Below are 20,801 nucleotides of genomic sequence, written 5' to 3'. Positions count from 1 at the left end.
GTATAATCATATAAGTACACAGGGTAATAATGTCTGTTTCATTCTTCTATCCTTCCCATCCCCACCACCCAACCCCTCTCCTCACTCCCCTCTGCATAATCCAAAGTTCCTTCATTCTTCCCTACGCCTGATCAGCATCTGCTTCAGTTTTTTGAAATTGACTTATTTCACTTAGCATAATATTCTCTAGTTCCATCCATGTACCAGCAAATGCCATAATTTCATTCTTCTTTAAGACTGAGTAATATTCCATTGTGTATATGCACCACATTTTCTTTACCCATTCATCTGTTTGTAGGGCATCTAGGTTGGTTCCATTGTTTAGCTACAGTGAATTGAGCTGCTATAAACATTGAGGTGGCTGCATCACTGTAGTATGCTGATTTTAAGTCCTTTGGGTATAAACCAAGGAGTGGGATAGCTGGCTTTTATATTAACTGACAAACAAATATAAAGGCCAAATATGAAGTTAAAAGAAGTGTGCCTTTAGGAACTAAGGATTCACATAAATATTCCCAGATATCAGTGCCAGATGGTGAGGTTTGGAATTTTAGACAGAAGCTGACTTCCTGCATTTAAGTTCAACTGACATGAACTCACTCTGGAATCCAAATCGAAAGACATTCCATGCCAGGTCTTAACTATACATAACATGTAGACATGAAAATCCAACTGGAAAATCCATGGCATTTGTGCTCTGCAGCAACCCCAGTCTACTGGAGTTGTACTATGTATACCCAGACCCTCCATGCCACCCACTATTTTGAATAGGCCAGTAGAACCAAGAGGGTAACTCTCCAGTTTGCTATTACTGCTCCTCTGGAAATCCATGACAGATGGCAATGCAAACGCAGCCTTCCTTCCTAGTGAGCTCAAATATAATCTCAGAATTCTCCCTGCATGCTGGAGTTGCCACTTGGAATGGAACCTATCTGCCCTCCTTGTCCTTAGAACCTCGAGATCCTCAACAGTCTGTTCTGCTCCCAAGTAATTTGTGAATGTTTGTAATGATTTTCTGCTTTTGGTGTTCTTACTTCTTATGAACCTATATGAATTATGCCAATGCTGAGAAACTTAAGACTAATTAGGCAAGAAGGACATTAAGAAAGTACCTAAGGAGGGATCCTTTAGCACTTTGATTAGGCTTCAGCTCACATATGTATGCCTGAATGTACTTCTCGAAAGGAAGCAATTCCGACTCCCAGTAGGGTTGGGAAATGGTTGGTAGTGTCTGAAGATAATTTTATTTGTTACATCTGGAGGTGATACTGGTTCCTGGTAGGCAGAGACCAAGGATGTTGCTAAATATCTCAAAATGCACAGATCAGACCTTAACAACAAAGAATTATCCAGCCCGAAATGCCAATGGTACCAAGCTAAGAAACTCTGATATGAATTTAGACTGGGTATTTAGTGGGAGAACAAATGTTCACCAGGCTCTGATCCAACTCTCTCATGTTATAAATAACCCAAGACCCAGACAAAGGTCTGTATGAACAGCTCAGTAGAATTAGCAAATGACTATACATCCTTGCAGTTTGACACTAAAACTTGTTTTATGTGTGAAGGACAGCAGGCTGTCAGTTCTGGAACAGTCTATTCATGTAGGTAAATAGAGATCAAAACTACAAGTGTTAAGATCCTGGGTTTGTAGTCCTGCATTGTTGGGTTCAGGTATAGGTGGGCAATGCTGCCTTGTTTGAATGTGTAAATATCATGATTCGTTCATTTATTTAAAATTATAATCAGTGAATATTGGCTTTGAGCTCCTTATTGTGCTGGTACACATAAAACAAGGATCAATAAAGATGACTCTCAAAAGATTGTGGTCTTTTGGAGAAACGGACAACCACAACTTCAATAGAGCATAATCAATGCTGAGATGGGAACAACTATGCAAGCGCAGAGGAGGTGCATCAAGCCCAGTCCCGCTAATCAGGGAAGGCTTTTTTCAAAGGAAGTGATATCTGGGTCTAACTCTGGAGGGAGAGAAGTTAGAAACTTTAAAGGCTCACTGAGCATGACCAGCGTGTTGGAAACTTGGCTAAACGGTCTCAGTCTGATTCAGTCCATATTTGCACTGGCTCTTGTTTTCTCCTAAGCCAAGGCATCATTTTCTGCATCAATATATCAAGTGGCATGTATTATTTTCAGATTTTTATACACTGTAGATAAATTTTATATCAGGACATCCAACTCTAAACCTGAAGAGGTGAAGAAGGTGTGTGTAGAAGGTAAACTGGCTTCACTCATCTCTCAGGCCTCCCTTCTCATGAGACATGAAGTCTTCCACGGCCAAGGCTGGGCTGGAAGGACTCAGCAGAAAGATACTTTGCCAGATGTGGTACTTCTGGGCTGGCCATACTCATTTTCTTTACATCCTGCTATTCAACACTCCCTCACCTTGCTACATCAAACACCAGGCATTAACATTGAGAGTGACAGCAAACAGGTACATGATGAGACTCAAGCACATCTATAAGAATGGGATCCTAATAGAATTAGATTCCATGCTGTATAATTATATCCAAATGGATTCTGCTCTCATGTATACTAAAAAGAACCAATTAAAAAGGATGTTAAGCCCAAAGATGAACAGTCTCCTCCTCAGATCTCACAGGTACCACTTTTCCATCCCCTCCTATATCAAGGGCATCATGACCTCCCACTCTGCACTCCTCTGCCTACCTCCACTCTACCCACAGGACATAAAACTGTGGACATATCTGTGTATCATATGAAATACCAACAAACCAAATCAATTCAAGCTTCCATTTTTTTCTTCAGCCTGTAAATGCAAGTGTTATGGTTTGGATCTGAAAGTGTCCTCCAAACACCTCATGTGTCAGGCAACGTAGCAATGTTCAGAGGTGAAAAGACTAATTATGAGAACTGAAATCTCATCATCCACTTGATGGGTTAATAATTTTAATGGTCTACTGGGTGGTTACCTGTAGACAGGTGGGTGTGACTGGAGGAAGTTGGTCACTGGTGGTGTGCGCTTGGAGGTTATATTGCGTCTCTGGTTCCTCTTCCCTGCCCCTTTCTCCTTAGCAACCCTGAGTTTAGCAGCTTTACTCTGCCAGGCACTTTCACCCTGATGTTGTTCCTAATCTGAGTTTAGCAGCTTTACTCTGCCAGGCACTTTCACCCTGATGTTGTTCCTAATCCTAGGCCTGAAGCAGTGGAGTTAACTGACCATGGACTGAACCTCTGAAATTGTGAACCCCAAATAAGCTTTTCCTCCTCTAATTTGTTCTTGTCTGGCATTTTGGTCACAGTGATGCAAACCAGACTAACATCATGTGATTCAGTTCTTTCTCTGTGCTTACAGTGATAGAGCTGTATGGTTGGGAGGCAGAGAGTGTTTTCATTTTTATTTATTTATAAGTTTTATTAAAGTTCACCTATTACCCACAACCCTCAGGCTCCCTACAGGGAAACACATATCACAATTGATGCAGCTGGTTTCCAAGATGCCAAATTAAAACAGATGAAGAAAATGAGGTGGGGGGATCAAAACATTGAGTTAAGGCTTATTCACTCCCAAGTGCATCATGCCTTCTATTACACTTCACATATGAAATTGATTCCCAGTATAATTAGGCCAGGGACCTAGGCATAAAAAAAAAAAAAAAATCCTCACAATTATTCAGACCCCCAGAGCTCTTCCTTTGTAATCATTCAAGTAATTGAGAAAAGAGCCAGCTTCTTAATATAGATCTGTTATCAACATCTACATTGTCCAAGCAGTCCCCACCATCTTACCTGCCCTAACTCAGAGTCACAAGCTGAAATGAGAGCAAAACAAAAGATCTGCTACCCACCTGGCCATGACCTATTCTACCATTGAACAATCCCACAGGAAACTGGACTTTATTCCAAAAATCTTTAAGGGTTGAAAAACCCACTAGGAGGATCTGGGGAGTTCCCAGGGTCACAAGAGAACATACAACCTTTAAGGTCAATTGTCTTGGTACATTATGTGTGGACATGTCCACAAGGAGAGGTATTTTCTCTCTCTGAAGTCATGAGCCTGGAAAAGCCATTCAAACCTCTCTTATCCCAAAGACCCCACTCTCTTCCATTATAAGTCAAAAATGAGCCATTGGAACCAAAGAGTTCTTTCACTAAAATCAGAGGGGAGAGAAATAACCACTCTTCAAAAGGAATGCTTACTGGATTTCAGCAATGCTGCCAAAACTTCAGTGGCTGCCCTGGGGGAAAAGAAAGAAAAGAAAAGTGAAAAGTCAATGTTCAGTGGTTTCTTTTTGTCAGCCCATGGATCCCAGATAGCCAGGGTGTTCATTGCTGCCACCTAACGGACCCATTATTAACCAGGCAGCAGGTATTCGACTGATTGCACTGCTGACCATTAAAGAGGCATAAATACAGAAATTGCACAAAGTGAAGTCTCCATCTTGCAAATGGGTCTCAGAGGTCTCCTCCACTGCTGAAAATCTCTTCCTCTCCCCCTCTTGTCTACCACCTTCCACCGACTTCCCAGCACAGCATGCCTTGTTTGGGTTTTTTGTTTTGTTTTTGTTGCTCATACCAGCCAGAGTTCCTGTCAGTTTCCTGATCTGTACCTAGAAATATGTGGGGACTCTAGAGGATAGGTTGGGAGAGAGCGGGCTAGGAGTCTTAGTGAATGCAGCAGTGCTGTGCACACTTCTTGAAACACTCATATCCCTGGGGACACACAAGAAGGCATCTACACATTGGAAGGAGAAGCTGTTTCCTTACGATGGAAAATGGTTATGTGGGAGATTTTCCTCTAAATGCATTGCTTTCCTCCATGGAGGAATCACAATCTTTGTAGTGAAAAGAGGCAAAAGGGAGTGAAAATACCTTTTTGGCCCACATCTTGGTGATCCTTCAATTTGTCCCTAAGTCTGGGAAGGACACACAAAGACCTATTGCTATGGTGTGAAATTATCCCTGGAAAGTTCAAGTGTTGGAAACCTGATTCCCAAATTCATATGTTAATCGTATTTTGAAGAGGTTCTTTGGGAGGTAATTAAGATTAGATGAGGTCATGAGGATGGGACCCCCATGATGGCATTAGTGTCTTTACAAGAAGCGAAAGAGAGACCTGAGCTGGCACACCTGCAGTGGCTTGCCATGGGATACCCTCCACCATGTTATGATGCAGTGAGAAGGCCTTTACCTGATGCTGGAGAGAAGCAGGGGGCATGCTCTTAGACTTCCCAGCCTCCAGAATCATGAACCAATGTAAGTATAAAATATAAAGTAGAAAGTTCTATACTTTATAACTTACTCAGTCTCAGTTATTTTGTAGTAGCAACAGAAAATAGACTAAAACACCTGCCCACAGGGCAGAGGAAAACTTCACTCACTTTGAGGGCGATATAGTATGATTTTAGGAAGGAGAATTCTGTTTGCTGTATGGCCCTAGTAACTTATCTTTAAGGACTATTAGATAATGCTCTATTCCCACCTCCAAGGATCGGGAAAACAAAACAAGAGAACTAGATTGCCTTTCCACATTTACACAGACATGTGAGGAGAGTTGGAACCCCAAATCCAGGAATCCCATGCCCACCTCTGCTTCCTCCCCTCTTGCTATTCTCCAGAATCTCTCCATGCTCCTGCTCTCACCTCTGTCTAGCCAATGAAAGACAGTTCTTTTTGAAATACGTTATCTAATATTCAACAACAGAGCCAGCAGTAAAAAGAAAATGAATAAATAAAATAAAAAATAGAAATTCAGTACATGAGACACCACTGCTTCCTATAACCTACAAAAGAGTCCTGTAACAGCAAAGACCTCTAACACACAGGCCCCAGTGCAAACCCACAGCAGGCAACAGCTCAGCTGAGTGAGACCAACACAGGGCAACCACAAAAAAGGTAAGGTCAGTTTCCATTGAGGGATTGCTTCATTTATTGTCTGTAACCAAGTTTTCCTCTGATCAACTTTTGCTCTTGCAGCCCCACTCCTACAACCCCATAGAGATATGGCAATAAGAAATTGTTCCATTGAGCTGCAAACCTAAAACAGTGTGAAAAATTCAGGTGCTGCAGTACATAGGGCCTAGCTTGAGCTGAGGCAAAAAGAAAAGTAGTATTTTTGGAAAGAGGAGAGCAGCCAAATTAATTTCACCCAAAAGGGTTGGCAGAGAAGAATGAAAGTATGAAAACAGTAAAGGAATGAGGATGTTCCAAGCAAGGCACCTAGCCCAGCCTGGGATCACTGGCTGGGTCTATAAGGTTAGTAACCTGACAGTTCTGGTTTGCATGGCACTTGCATCTTGGAGAGTTCACAGATGAGGTGATGATCCACAAGACAATAGGCTCATGAGGGACAGACATGTGGGGGAGGGGTAGGCAGCAGGCAATTAGGAGGATGGGAAGTGATAAGGGCTCCAACGCAGAGAGAGGCAGGAAAGAGAAGGGATGGGTTCAAGGGAGGTTTAGAGCCTCCATACTCAAGGTATGGATCTCTAACCAGCAGCCTCACATTTCCTGAGATCCAGGTATAAATGCAAAATCTCAAGCCCCCTTCCTGACCTGCTGAATCAGAATCCTTACTGTTTTAGTTATCTTTTTCTTCACTGTGACCAAAAGACATGACAATAATAGAGGAGGAAAAGTTTCTTTGGGGCTCATAGTTTCAGAGGTCTCAGTTCATAGGTGACTAACTCCATAGCTCTGGGTCCAAGATGAGGCAGAATGTCAAAGGGCTTGGCAGAGGAAAGCAATCCAGGCATGGCAACAGGAAGAAGAGATAGCAGCACTCACTAGAGACAAAATATCAACCCCAAAGGCACACCCGCAGAGACCCACCTCCTCTAAACATACCTGCTTATAGTTACCACCCAGTTAAGCCATATTAGTGGATTAATCACTGATTAGGTTAAAGCTCTCATAATCCAGTCACTTCACCTCTAAACTTTCTTATGCTGTGTCACACACAAGCTTTTGGGGGCACTTCGTGTAAACCATAACACTCTCACAGATCATCCCTATGCACTTGTAAAAATTAAGGATTGAGAATAATTGGTTTAGAGGATTGTGTCAATGTGTCTTTGTTACTTTTTCATTATTGAAAAGAATTTTCAAGGTAACTCCCGATTTTAACTCTCCAGAGAAAGTACCAAATAACATGTTAATATAACAGTGACTTCATATGACATGGTCAGTATGACATTAGTCAAAAATTGAAGCCAATTCCTGAAAGATCAGAAAATATTTGTTTCTTTACAGCTCATAATTGGGGTATCAATGTTTAAAGTAGCAAAGGACATATTTTAGGATAATGATGGAGATAAGATTTGGGGTCAAAATCTAGTATTCTAGAGAGTTCAGATTCAATTCTGTCAATAATAAGACATCATTTTTTTAATCAAAATGATATGATGTCAAAGATGGAAAAGTGAGAGGAGGGTTACTAGCAAAGAACTAACAAGATTTGATAAAAGGTCAGTTATGAAGGGAAACAAAAAGGAAGAGTCAGGGATGGTCTGAAATATTTAGACTTATGTCAATGGGAGAATAAGAAAACTACTAACAGACCCAGGAAGGAAGCTGTGATGTTTAGAGAAAATAATTTTGCTTGGGACATTCCAAGTTCAAGATGATGATCACCAACCACATGAAAATCATATGGAAATGCAAAATGCCATTGGACTCTTAGGAAATTCAAGAGGGCACCCAGACTTGGGAATAGATACTTGTGAATTCCTACAGTGGCAACAATAGTTGTAGCCAAGGGAGTAGGTGATACCTGTGGGAAAATTCAATGGAAAGCAGAATAGAGGGCTGACCCAGGAAAGTATCAGCACCAGGGGTCAGGAAATCTGCAGTTCAGGAAGGAGGAGGAAACTGGCAGTGTTCAGTTTTAAAAATGACAGATCAATAGGTTGTCTAGGCCCAGTGTTTTTCAAACTGAAAATTGTGACCCAATCATGGGTTGTAAAATCAATTTCGTAGGCATGACTAGCTCCTATAATAAAATGAAATAAATTGAAATGGAATCAAATATATTACAGTCATCCCATGTAGCAAAGTTTAATTGTGATCTGAGAAACTGTAATGTCATTACACATACATGCATATGTGTGCTTTCTTGAGAATGCAAAGAAATTTTTAAACATATTGTTTAGAATGTAGTATCCATATAAGATTAGAGTAAGAACAAGTGTCTGGTTAATTTGAATCATCAACTTGATTGGATTAAGAAATGCAGTCTGTAAAAAATTAAAAGATAAATAAAAAAAAGAAGAAACTTTTACACATGGGAACTTACAAGGGGGATGATTTTCTATCAGAATTATAACTAATATAGAGAAAGATTTTCTTGATTGATTTTAAAAATAAATTATAGGATTTAAAGACCTGGAAAAAAAGTGACTTCAGGGTGTGTCTATGAGGGCATGTCTAGGAATGATTGGAATGTGGGACAGTGAACTGAAGTGGAGACCCTCCCTAAGCATGTGTAGCATCGCCCAATAGGATGCAATAAATGTTGGAAGAATAAGGAAGCAGATGCAGATGCAGGCTCAGCTCTTCTTGAATGGGTTCTTCATTGCTACTTCGACCATCTGAGGATAATGAATTCTTGCTTCTTCACTCTTCCAAGCAGACTCTGTCAGTGATTCTCCAGGTAGTTTCCAGAAGCCTGGGTCTTGGACTTGGGTAGCACTATTGATCTTTTTTGTTCTGGGGTTTCTGAATCTTGTACTGTGCAGCTGCTTGATGTTCCAGCTCTCCAGCCGCAGATGGCCATTGTGGACTATCCAGCTTCTGGTCATGTAGGCCAATCTAATAAATCCCCTTTTTATAATCATACTTCCTGTTGATTCTGTTACTCTAGAGAACCCTGACTAATACATTTTGTGACTGTGTCCAAGAGGCTCTTTGTTTTTGGTGAACTCAGTGAATAAGAGTCTGTAGTGCTGGTCCCCCATCTGAGCATTCTGTCTGCTGCTCTCCTTCTCCTCCAGTTTAGCACCAAGAAAGAATAAAGCCCATCAGAAGTAAGGCAACTGCTTTATAAACAAATGGTCAGATCTACAAGGGGCAAGATTTAAGATGATAAAGTTTAAATGAACAAGAAAATATTCAGTAACTTCCACTCCAAGAGACCAAGTCCACTGTGTTGAGCAAATGACTTCAAGTCCCAAACTGTAGTGCCTTTGGGGTGCTCCACTCTCTCTTGCCAGATGGACATCTGGCACTGATAGTTTTTGTAGGTCCACTGACTTTAGAGAGGAGTACAGGGAGGGCACTATATTCTTAAAGTTTAAGCCAATTCTATCTTCCCACATTGTTTGTACCTCCTAGAGGGCTGAAAAGTAGAAGTATGTTCTCCATCCAATTTTCCCGGTTTCTATCAATGAATGGACCATTTTAGAAATGGTTACAGAACACCTTGCCCCCAAAGAACTATTACAACAGCCAAAGGCAAAGTGAAACAATCTCCATTCTACCCATTTTCACAACTCAGGACCACCCGGTCAAGATTCTAGATGTCAAAGATGACTTCGGCCCTTCTCCCATGTTTAGACCATTAGCAAATTCCTAAATGCTCTCTTGTCAAGAATTTACAAAAATTAAAAAAGTCACAGAGTTAAAACAATTCAATTTACTTCTTCAATTTGAAGCACATTTCAAGAGCCATTACAAGAGAGTCTTTAATGATTATCACCACCATTTTGGGAGTGCTTATAAATGCCAAGCACTGTGCTAAGTGTCATTCATACACACACACACACACACACACACATATATGTATGTTACATATGTATGTATGTATATACAATATATACACCATTATTTGATCTTCACAGAAATGGTATAAGATGAAATTATTAGTTCCGTTTTACAAATGGCTACAAACAAACTTCACAGAGGAAAAACAACCCAACCAAAATCTAATATGTTATCAAGAGGCATGTTAAGATGCAAGTCCACTTCTGCCTAACTCTAAATCTAATGCTCTGAATTTTTCTCTACTTTTAACATAATGCTAGAAGACAACTAAATATCTCTCAGTGCAATTTATTTATTTTTCATATAAGGATGGGTCCAGTTCAAGGTTAGATAGCTGGTACAAGTCAGAGGACCTCACAGGGCCAGTGAAGCAAACTTGTCCCTTTGAGTCCACTGTCTGACTATGAGTTCCATATGGCAATTGGGCACAGCTTCTGGGGATTAGACATTTACTGGTGATCATGGAGATAAGGATGGAGGACTCTATTAGAACCAAGTCACAGACATATTTGAATGGCAGGGCTGAGTTGCTGAAGTAGGAAGAAAAGGGTCTGAGTTGGAAGCTTGGGGCAGTCTCTTTTATGCTTTTGGATTCCAGATTTACTTGATCTCTCTGAATCTGATAGTTCCATTATTTGTAAAGTGGACATAATAAGGTTCAGCTGGTTGGGTGGTGCAAAGAGTGAGATAGAGCCAAAATTAAATTACATTAAAAGCCTACCATATTCCCTAAAATGCAACATCAACTCTAACAGCATCACTGGATCAAGGAGAGTAGAGTAAGTGGGGAGTAAGGAAGCAAGTGACCGATGAGTTGTCATCTGCCAGTCAGGAGATGTCCCTAGGGAAAATGTATTTATATCCCTGTATCCATTGGAGAAACAAAATTTCCAGATTGTCTTTTAAAAGTCAAATATCCTATAACTCAGTTAGCCTGTATTAGTTATCTACTGCTGTGTGATAAGTTACCATAAACTTAGCACTTAAAATTACACCCATTTATTACCTCATAGCTATGTGTGGCAGGACTAGAATGACTTAGGTAGGTCCTCTGCTCAAGGGTCTCACAAGGCCAGTCTTCATCTGGAGGCTCAGCTTCCAAGATCTGTTTCTTGACCCAAACAGGCTCTCAGTCAAATGCATTTCCTTGCAGGAGTAGGACTCAGGAATCTAGCTTCTAGTTGCCCATCAGTAAAAACAACTCTCAGATCCTAGATTCAACCTGCAGTTCCTAGAAGCTACCTACTATTCCTTGCTTATATGGGCTTCCCCAACATGACTGCTTACTTCGTCAACAAGGAGTGTCTCTATGCAACTATGTATGTAAGATGAGTATCACAGAACAGAACATAAACACAAGGGGACATGCCCTCACCTTCACTATTTTCTATTATTTAGAAAACTCAAAGTTCATAACTAAAGGCTAACACATGGTGGACAACCTTATAGTCAGTCAACCACCAAAATTTCTTGCAATCTTTAAAATTCAGATAGCAGGATCCTAACATTCTTCTCACCAAAGCATTCTGCTCCCCAGAGTGGGCAACTGCTTTCCCAGAGGCTGAGCATGTCAGTCAACCTTCCTTGCCCACTCTTCCTCAATATCATTGTTCACACAAACACCCCCAATTAACTTCCAGAGAGTTCTTAGGTTGTCCATTCTGTTTGATTGCTGTTGTCACCACCCTAGCTCAAGTATGTCAGGATCTGATCTTCACTGAAAAATGTGGTTTCTAGAGTTATTGGTCCTTGGTTGAAATTTTAATATTAATTTCCAGTAAAATATATGCATATTAGCTACAGAATCATTTTAGGATATTATAAAACACAATGAGAAATACAATAAATTTAAACCACCCAAATATCTCTCATCTAACTATTGCTATAGCCCCAGAACTAATCCATCCATATCCACCCTAGGTCCCCTTCAAACTATACTTTGGGCTGCAATAGAGTGATTGTCTCAAGAGGAACATCTGATGAGGGTATCCTCACATTGTTACCTTGCTCCTGGATAAAAATTCAAGTGTGAAACATGGACCAAGATGTTCTAACAACTGGCAACTGCTCTGCCACCCTCTCCAAGCTCATCTCACACCACTCTCTCTTGCTTTCTATACTTCTGTCCCTCTGACCTTTTGCTAAGCCCTGGAAAATGCTCCTTTTACTTGTCCTGGTCCTTGCTAATGCTGGGGCCTTGACTGCTCTGCATCTTCTCCTCCTCCTTTACCTGTAGCTCATACTTCACCCTGTAAGTGTGTATCTTTTTTATTTCCTCTCTCCTCATTGCACAATTCAGTTTATAATTACTCCATTTGTGATTATTTTATGAATGTTTATTTCCTCTTCCAGTCTACAAGCTATGGAAAACAGGAAACACTTTGTTTCTCATTATTCTATCCCAACCACTTAATGGTGTTTAAACACAGAACATCACCAAATATTTGCTGAACCCTTTTCAAAGACTGGAAGCTTGTCTAAGAGCTTTATGTTGTTATTCATTCATCTGAGAAATGTTTATTGAGCACCAAGTATACACCAGAATGAGTCAACAGAAAAAACATTCCTGCCAAGAGTTTATATTCCCTGGTGTTAAGATGAAAGAATAGTTAACAGACAATAGTATTTTTGAAAAGTACATTAAATTAGCATTCTAAAATGTGATAAATGCTACAGAAGAAAGAAATCCTAGCTGTGCAAGGATGGGTTGCAAGTTCTGAATGCTTTGTTGGGGTCAGCTTCTTTGAGAAGGCAATCTGGAGAGAAATGTGAAGAAAAGAAGGAAGTTATGCAAATATCAGGAGGAAGTATATGTTGAGCTGAGAGGACAGCCAGTGCAGACCATGATGATGACAGACTGACCTATTCAAGGAATCACCATCTGACTAGGGTTACAGAAGCTGAGAAGATGAGAGGACAGGAATAGAAACTGAGGTGAGAAGTAACAGGTGCCATTCATATAGTCTGGTAAGAACTGTAAGGAATTTACTTTCACTTTGAGCAAAAGATTCACTACAGGATTTTGAGAAGTTAACTAATATGTTTGAAGAAGATTTTTCTGGCTATATACTTCTAAAATAAAATAATCTAGGAAGGTAAGACTGGAACCAGATGCCAGCAGAAGTAGAGCAGAGTAAACATGGGGCATATACAAAGGATTATACACAATGATCAAGTAGAATTTAGCTCAGGAATGCAGGGTTGGTTTGATGTCTGAAAATAAACCAAAGTGATAATCCTCCATAATAATCAAATACAAAAATATAATCATCTCAATAGATACAGAAAAAGCATTTAATAAAATCCATCATGCTTTCATTAAAAAATCATTTGTCAAGTTGGAATAAAAGAAATCTTCCTTAATCTGATAAAAGGAGCTATTAAAAACTCACAGTTAACATGATACTTAATAAGAATGACTGAATGTTTTTCCCCTAAGATCAGGATCAAGATAAAGATACCCATTCTACCACCTCTGTTCAACATTGTATTGACCATTCTAGCCAGCACATTTAAGAATAAATAAATGACATGCAAATCAGAAAAGAAGTAAAACTAAATCTATATACCATGTTCTTAGATATAGAAAATCTTAATCCATTAAAAACTATTAGAAGAAATAAAATTTGCAATATAGAAAGACAAAAGATCAATATACGAAAATTCAATATAGTAGCAATGATTAGTTCAAAATGCATTTTTTAAAAACTCCCATTTTTCATAGAAGCAAAATAAAAATGTAGTTCTTGGTAATGAAAACATTCAAAGCTTTTACACTGAAAACTAGAGAACATTTATTGGAAAAAAAGTAAAGATTCAAATAAATAAAAATCACAGAAAGGTGATTTGTCACCTGACTACTGCAGTAGCCCCAGCATTGACGCATCCGTGTACACACTATGCCCCTTTGAGACTGTTCTTAAGGGTACAAGTAGAGTGATCTTCTCAAGAACATGGATATATCTTGAACTTTGAACTAATGGGATTTAATGACAGGTTTCTGTGAGAAATAATACTAGCGTGGCCACTTCTCATGTTAACAATTATTTTACTGACATACAGACTAAGAAAGGTAAGTTAATCTGCTTGAAGTAGCCACATCATCTAGCAGCAAAGCTGGAACTTGGTCTCATATCTGTTTGGCCCCACACTCTCCAGTGCCACTGAACACTGGGGCCAGTGAGCTTCCTCAAGGAGTTTTCAAGAAGAAAGAAGGAGGTGGCCCTGGAATTCAACCCTATAGCCATGTTACAGTTGGCAGTGGGAGGCAGAGGTGTTGGAACTGAGTGTAATAAAAAGGAATTAGCTAAATAAGTAACAGGTGGATAAAGCAGGAGGACTTTTCCTGGGACTGAACCTGTCACCCAGGATACCATCTGGTACAGCTCCAGCTTCCTGCCTGGCTTGAGAGGGACTAGCAGGATACATAAAATTACATGCATGTGCAAACACACATGCATGCACACACACACACGCACACACATGCACACACACACACACACACACACACACTCACACGACTGGGTGACCCAGGAAAATGGATAACACGTGGAACTTGCAGATCACCATTTTCAGGGAGCGGCAAACAGAAATGGAAACTGAGATGGCTCCAGCACGGTGAAAGGAAAGAAAAACCATGAACATATGGTACAAAGGTTGAGCCGAATCCTGTGCCCAGCATGGAACTTGTCCATTTCTCTCTGGAAAGAAAAAGAAACATACACACCCGACTCTATCCAGATGCTGTCAAAGGCAGCTTGTGAGAGCCATCATTAATCATGGGAAATTGCTGTAAGAGAAGCTGAAATCCAGACCTCAGGCTGGTTTGGTTAGTAACACTCAGCAGGGACAAAGACAGAGGATGGCTCCTGCTTGAATTATACAAGCCTGCCATAAAGACTGGGGACCCCACCCTGCCTGGCTTGGCATATGCAGCAACTGTGCAAAGGGGAATGGTTTTGCATTGCTTCCAAATCCATGGGCAACACCATAAGAACAAGGATTCAACCAAAAGGTTTTGAGAATCCCCAGCACCAAGAAGGGAAAAACTAATGTCTGGGAAGAAAACAGCAGATTGGAATTGCAATAAGCTCTCACAAACAGAGGAGTCTTTCTACTTAGGGGTATAACTCTCAAATTAGCACTAAACCAGGCATGGTGGCACATGCTTGTATTCCCAGTGACTGGAGAGGCTGAGGCAGGAGGATCAAATCAGCACTTGAGGTATGTTTTACCCCGAACTTCCTTAAATTATTCATAAACTACAATATGCATGGATGGGTGATTATAATCCTATACTATAAAAATATATGTATAAATGCAAAATGAATAAAATATATAATTAAACGTATACATGCAAAATAAAATTTGCAGAATGTTTTCTATGTGACTATAATAGAATAATTGCTACAACACCCATTTAGTTCAATTCGTATAAGTTAAATATATGTATGATGCCATCTACTCTTGAAATATTTGGAAGCACAGAAGGAAAGATACCATATCCAATATCAATGCATAACTCAAAGCAGACACCCAATGAACATTTTTCAACCCAATGAATAAATAAAAATGTATCTGATTTTGCTCTATCTAAAGGGCAGAGGCAAGGACAAGCCTCACTGTTATTTGGCCTATATGATTGAGGTACAACAGGGTCCCATACCTGGTACCAGGCTTAGCACCTCCCAGCACTAGTACAACCAGCACCTCAATGTGTCATCATTCACACAATTATCACGTGACTCATTCCACTTATGTGAGCTTCCTACAGTAGGCAAATGTATAGACACAGAAAGTAAATTAGAGACTACCAGGGTCAAGAGGGAGGTGACTGGGGAGTTATTGCTTAATGGTTACAGAGCTTTGTGTGGGGTAATAAGGGAATTTTGGAAACAAGTAGCGGTGATAGTTCTACAATAGTATGGATGTAATTAATGTCACTGAACTTCACACATAAAATGATTAAAATGATCAATTTTATGTTATATATATTTTACCACAATAAATGATTACTAAAAGAACAGGTTGTCATTGAATCTGATGATGAGTCATCCCTCTTCAAAAAATAAATGCATAGTCTCTGTGAAAGAAGGATAAAGCGTGTAACAGACCTACAAAGTGCTCCTTCATTTAGCAGAACATGGAAGAACATCAAGAAAGTTCACCACTACACACTGGGACCAGTGATTCTCAAACTTGAGTGTACATCAGAATCCCTGGAGGACTTTTTAAAAACAGTGGTGGGGGGCTTCCTGTCCTCAGTTTCTGACTCAGGAGGTGGAGTGGACCTGAGAAACATTATTTCTAACAACTCCTTTGATGGTGCTGCTGATCTAAGACTCACACTTATCAAACACTGACCCAGGCTACAGGTGCCCCCTATATTTCCTCAAGGGATGTTGTCAGTAAGAAATAGTGGGGGACTCTGGAGCCATTTTTCTTCCAGGAAAGATGCTCAAGACCTGCAGCGATGCTTCTCAACAGTACTCTGGTTGCTGGAACTTGAAGGAAAGATTTTTTTAAAGTTCTCTTTCTTAACTAAAAATAATAAAAGATGCTTGAGTTTGGGGGTGTTATGGTTTGGAATATGAGGTGTCCCCCAAAAGCTCCAGTCAGTGAAAGAATATTCAGAAGTAAAATGATTGGATTGTAAGCATGGCTAGAAGAGGTAGGTCATTGGGGATGTGCCCTGGAAGGGTTGTTCTTTCTGTAGCCCCTTCCTCCCTCCCCACCCCCACTCCTCTCTCCTTCCTTGTTGCCATGAGCTTTCCTCTGTTGTGCTCTCCCCGCATGATGTGCTGCCTCATCCTGGGCCCACAGCAAGGGAGTTTGTAGTCTCTGAACTGAGACTTCTAACAACATGAGCCCCCAGTAAACTTTATCAGGTATTTTGGTCACAGAGAAGCAAAGGATAACTAAAAAAGGGAGACTCTGTCCAAACTAGAGTCAGGTTCTGGACAGCAGGGGCAGTTATTCATTTCTGTCCATCTCAAAGTGTTACAATGATTTGTTGCTCATTCCTGGATTGACAGATTTTGTAATCAGGATTCCAGGCATCCTTGCACTGTTTATCAGTTTCGAAAATCAAAATGTTCATTAACACTCAGATGATAGACGGTGGCACACATCTGTAATCCCAGCAGTTCATGAGGCTGAAGCAGGAGGATTGAGAGTTTAAAGTCAGTCTCAGCAACCTAGCCAAACAACTCAGCAAGACTCTGTCTCTAAATAAAATATTTTTAAAAGGGATGGGGATGTGGTTCAATGGTTAAGTGCCCCTGGATTCAATTCTCGGTACTTCAGATGATAGGTTTTCACCCTGCACAAAAGTCAATCAAAGACCTGGGAATAATTTGACTAGAAACTCTGCAACTTCTAGAAGAAAATATAGGCCCAACACTTCAACCTCACTATAAGAACCAACTTTCTTAACAAGACCCCTAAGGCACAAGAAATAAAACTAAAAATCAATAAATGGGATGCCATCAAATTTAAAAGCTTCTGCACAGGAAAGGAAACAATTAAGTGTATGAAACAAGAGCCTACACAATGGGAAAAGACCTTTACCTGCCCCTCAAATAGGGCATTAATATTCAGAATATAGAAACAACTCAAAAAACTTAACACCAAAAAACAAACAACCCAATTAGTAAATGGGTAAAACAACTAAACAGACACTTCTCAAAACAAGAAGTACAAATGCCCAACAAATATAGAAAAAATGCTCAATATCTCTAGCAATTATGGAAATGCAAATCAAAACCACATTGAGATTTCATCTCACTCCTGTCAGAATGGCAATTATCAAGGATACAATAATAAGTGTCAGTACGAATGTGGGAAAAAGGGTGCACTCATACATCATTGGTGGAACTGCCAATTAGTGCAGACACTGTGGAAGGCAGTATGGAGATTCCTCAAAAATCTAGGAATGGAACAACCATATACCCAGCTATCTCACTGCTCAGTATATATCCAAAGGATCTAAAATCAGCATACTACAGTGACACAGCCACATCAATGTTTGTAGCAGCATAATTCACAATAGCCAAGCTATGGAGCCAATCTAGGTGCACTTTAACAGATGAATGGATAAAGATAATGTAGAAAGTATACACACACACACACACAAACACACAGAAGTATTACTCAGTCATAAAGAAAAATGAAATTATGTCATTTGTTGGTAAACGGGTGGAACTGAAGACTATAATGCTAAGTGAAATAAGCCAGACCCAGAAAGTTATGTGGAAGCTGTTCTAAAATAAGGGGAGAAAGAGAAGAGAAAAGGGGCAGGGAGAGTGAAATCCATCAAAATAAGGGAAAGATCAGAGGAGTAGGAAAAAGGGGTCGAGGGGAAGGGAGGAGGGACAGGATAAGGGAAAAACAGTGGAATGAATGTGACCTAACTTTCATTCATATATGAATGTGCTACAGTGAACCTCACTATTGTGCATATCTACAAGACTAATTTTTTTAAAAATGTAAATAAATAGCAGAAATATCAGTAGAGTAGAGGAAAGGGAACAGAGAGAAGGAGGAGGGGAAAGGTAAAAGGAAGTACTGAGGACTCAATTGCAGCAAATTATATGCCATGCATTTATAATTACATCAAAATGAATCCCAGTAAATAAATAAATAAACATAAATAAATAAATATGAAAAAAATAAAAATAAAGGAAAAAAACTCAAATGATAGGGGAGACTAAAAAATGCCAATCCAACTTGTTTGAAAGGATGGGATTGACTGCTAATAAAGTCCATCAATGATTAATTCATCAGAGAATTGCAGACACTATGCTCGTGAAATTCCACTCTGCATACCGTAGTTTTGCTCCACACGTTGGAACAGTGAGTCCACGCATTCTCTGGAAACCATTCTCTCCCTTTGCCCTTTTCCATCTAGCACATTCCTCCTCACTCACCTACCTACCTTACACCTAGCTCAAATTCAGCCCCCACATGAGCTGAGTTCCAGGCTCTTTAAAGTTCTTCCTCTGAGTTCTCATCCCACTTTCTAATTTCCTTTATTACAGCATTTTCCATCATCATGAAAAAATTTCATGTATACATCTAACTCCACATTGGCTAGAGCCCTTTGAAAGCAGCATGTTCAATCTGTACAGCTTGAGCAGTTATCATGACACCTGCTACATGGTAATTTTGTAATAAATGTTTGGTGGATAAGTAAATAATTGAATAGGTTGCACCAGTGTTTGGCTAAATTTAAATATAACTCGCTATTAACCCCACACTACCTCTGGAAACCACAGAAAGTAAGTGATGTTGCAAATAAGACGCTTTTTTAAAGAAAAAAATGTTATCTTTACAAAACTAAATAAAGTCATACCATATGACTCAGCAGTTTTACTCCTTGTCATTCACCCACATAAGTAGAAAACATGTCCACTCCAAAAACCTGCATTCACATATTTATAGGGGCTTTATTCATATTTGCCAACATTTTGAAGTAACCAAGGTGTCCTTTAGTAGGTGAAGATATAAGTAAACTGTGGTACATCCAGACAATAGGATATTATTCTTCATTAAGCCAAAAGGAGTTATCAAGCCATGATAATACAGAGAAAACTTAAATGTATATTTCTAACCAAAATCAAAATTAATTGGAAAAGGCTACATTCTGTATTATTCCAACTATATAGCATTCACTGGAAAAGGAAAATTAAGGAGGCAGGAGAAAGACCTGTGGTTGCCAGTGGTTAGGAATGAAGGAATGAATATTTGGAACATAAAGGAATTTTAGGGCAGCAAAACTGCTAGGTATGATACTGTTATAGTTGAAATATGTCATTATAACTTTGTGCAAACCCCTAGAATTTACAACACAAAAAGTGACCCATGTTTTTAACTATTAGAATTGGGGTGATAATCATGTGTCAAAGTAGGTTCACTGATTGTAAAAAAGGTACCACTCTGGTAGAGGGTATTGATAAGGATGGAAGCTATGTGGGGGGCATGAGGTACATGGGGCAATTTCTGTATCTTCTGCTCAATTTTGCTATGAGCATAAAGTTTCTTGTTTAAAAAATTATTAAAAATAAAGAATGAAAATAAATGAATACATGGGTTAGTTGGAAAGGTGTGAGAAATAACAAGTCTGCATAAATGAAGAATAAATAGAAAAAAAGAAAAGAAGGGAGGGAGAGAGGAGAGGAAGGAAGGAAAGAAAGGTAGATGAACATGAGAGATGTGGGTTTCATTCCAAGTAAACCAAGAACACAGATTCATTTTCCTTCTTCCCCAAACTCCATTAATATCAGAGTAGAAATAACACAAACAAACAGCTCCATCACAGTGGAGGTAATGGGAGTGGGGAGGTCAACAGCCAACCAAACATTTCAACAAGTTTTTGGATGAAAAGAATTTTCGTAAACCTGCTGACAGATGTAACAGGGAAAAAGGAAGCCTCAGTCCATAAACAGCTGTAGTGGAGTAGCCAAAGATGCCGAAGTCCAGATAGTGGTCAATCTATGTCAATCAGAAACACAGAAAGTCATGGGACAAAATCCTATCCAACCACCCTGGCTCATCTGAAATACCAGTCTCTAAAACTTGAGAAATATATGGGTATCTCATAAATGAAAACAATATTTAGTTTACCAATTTCAGAAACAATGAGAAGCAGCTAGTCTCATGAAAATTTTGCGATGTAATTTATCAGTTAAAATCTATGTGTGTGTATATACACACATACGTACCCCAAGCCATGCACATGTATTCAAATATTCAGTAAGACAGAACACTGTGACTATGTTAAAGCTCACATACAAGTGTTTGTTCCCCACTTTTAGATTTCTCCCAGCATCTTAGTGACTTTTAAACAGTAAGTTGTGCACTTGCCTCAGTCCCCTTATGCAATCATAAACTTCTCCAGAGCAGAGATATACTCTGATAACCCTTGTAACACTCAGCAACAAGGCTTCTTATGTGGTCTCCAGGGATCTTATCTAAATCAATTTTTTTTTCACAACTTCAAGGTGTGTGGGGTGAAGATAAAGGTAAAGAGGTGGGCCAACCTTTTTACTTGGATTCTTAGAAAC

General features: G+C 39.6%; 1 protein-coding gene across 2 annotated transcripts in view; it reads right to left on the bottom strand.

The window, feature by feature from the left end:
• AGBL1 (AGBL carboxypeptidase 1) overlaps positions 1-20,801 on the bottom strand; it is a gene marked incomplete at its 5' end in the record, with an annotated part of 817,668 nt that overhangs the window by 654,875 nt on the left and 141,992 nt on the right. For both annotated transcript variants that reach the window (XM_079127372.1, XM_079127371.1), the window contains one exon: positions 4,180-4,217. In XM_079127372.1, the coding sequence (XP_078983498.1) occupies positions 4,180-4,217 (38 nt within the window). The remainder of the gene's footprint in view (positions 1-4,179; positions 4,218-20,801) is intronic.

The sequence above is a fragment of the Sciurus vulgaris genome (genome assembly GCF_902686455.1).
Source record: "Sciurus vulgaris genome assembly, chromosome: 2".
In the NCBI taxonomy this organism is placed as follows: domain Eukaryota; kingdom Metazoa; phylum Chordata; class Mammalia; order Rodentia; family Sciuridae; genus Sciurus; species Sciurus vulgaris.
This window is presented reverse-complemented; position numbering and strand designations above follow the sequence as displayed.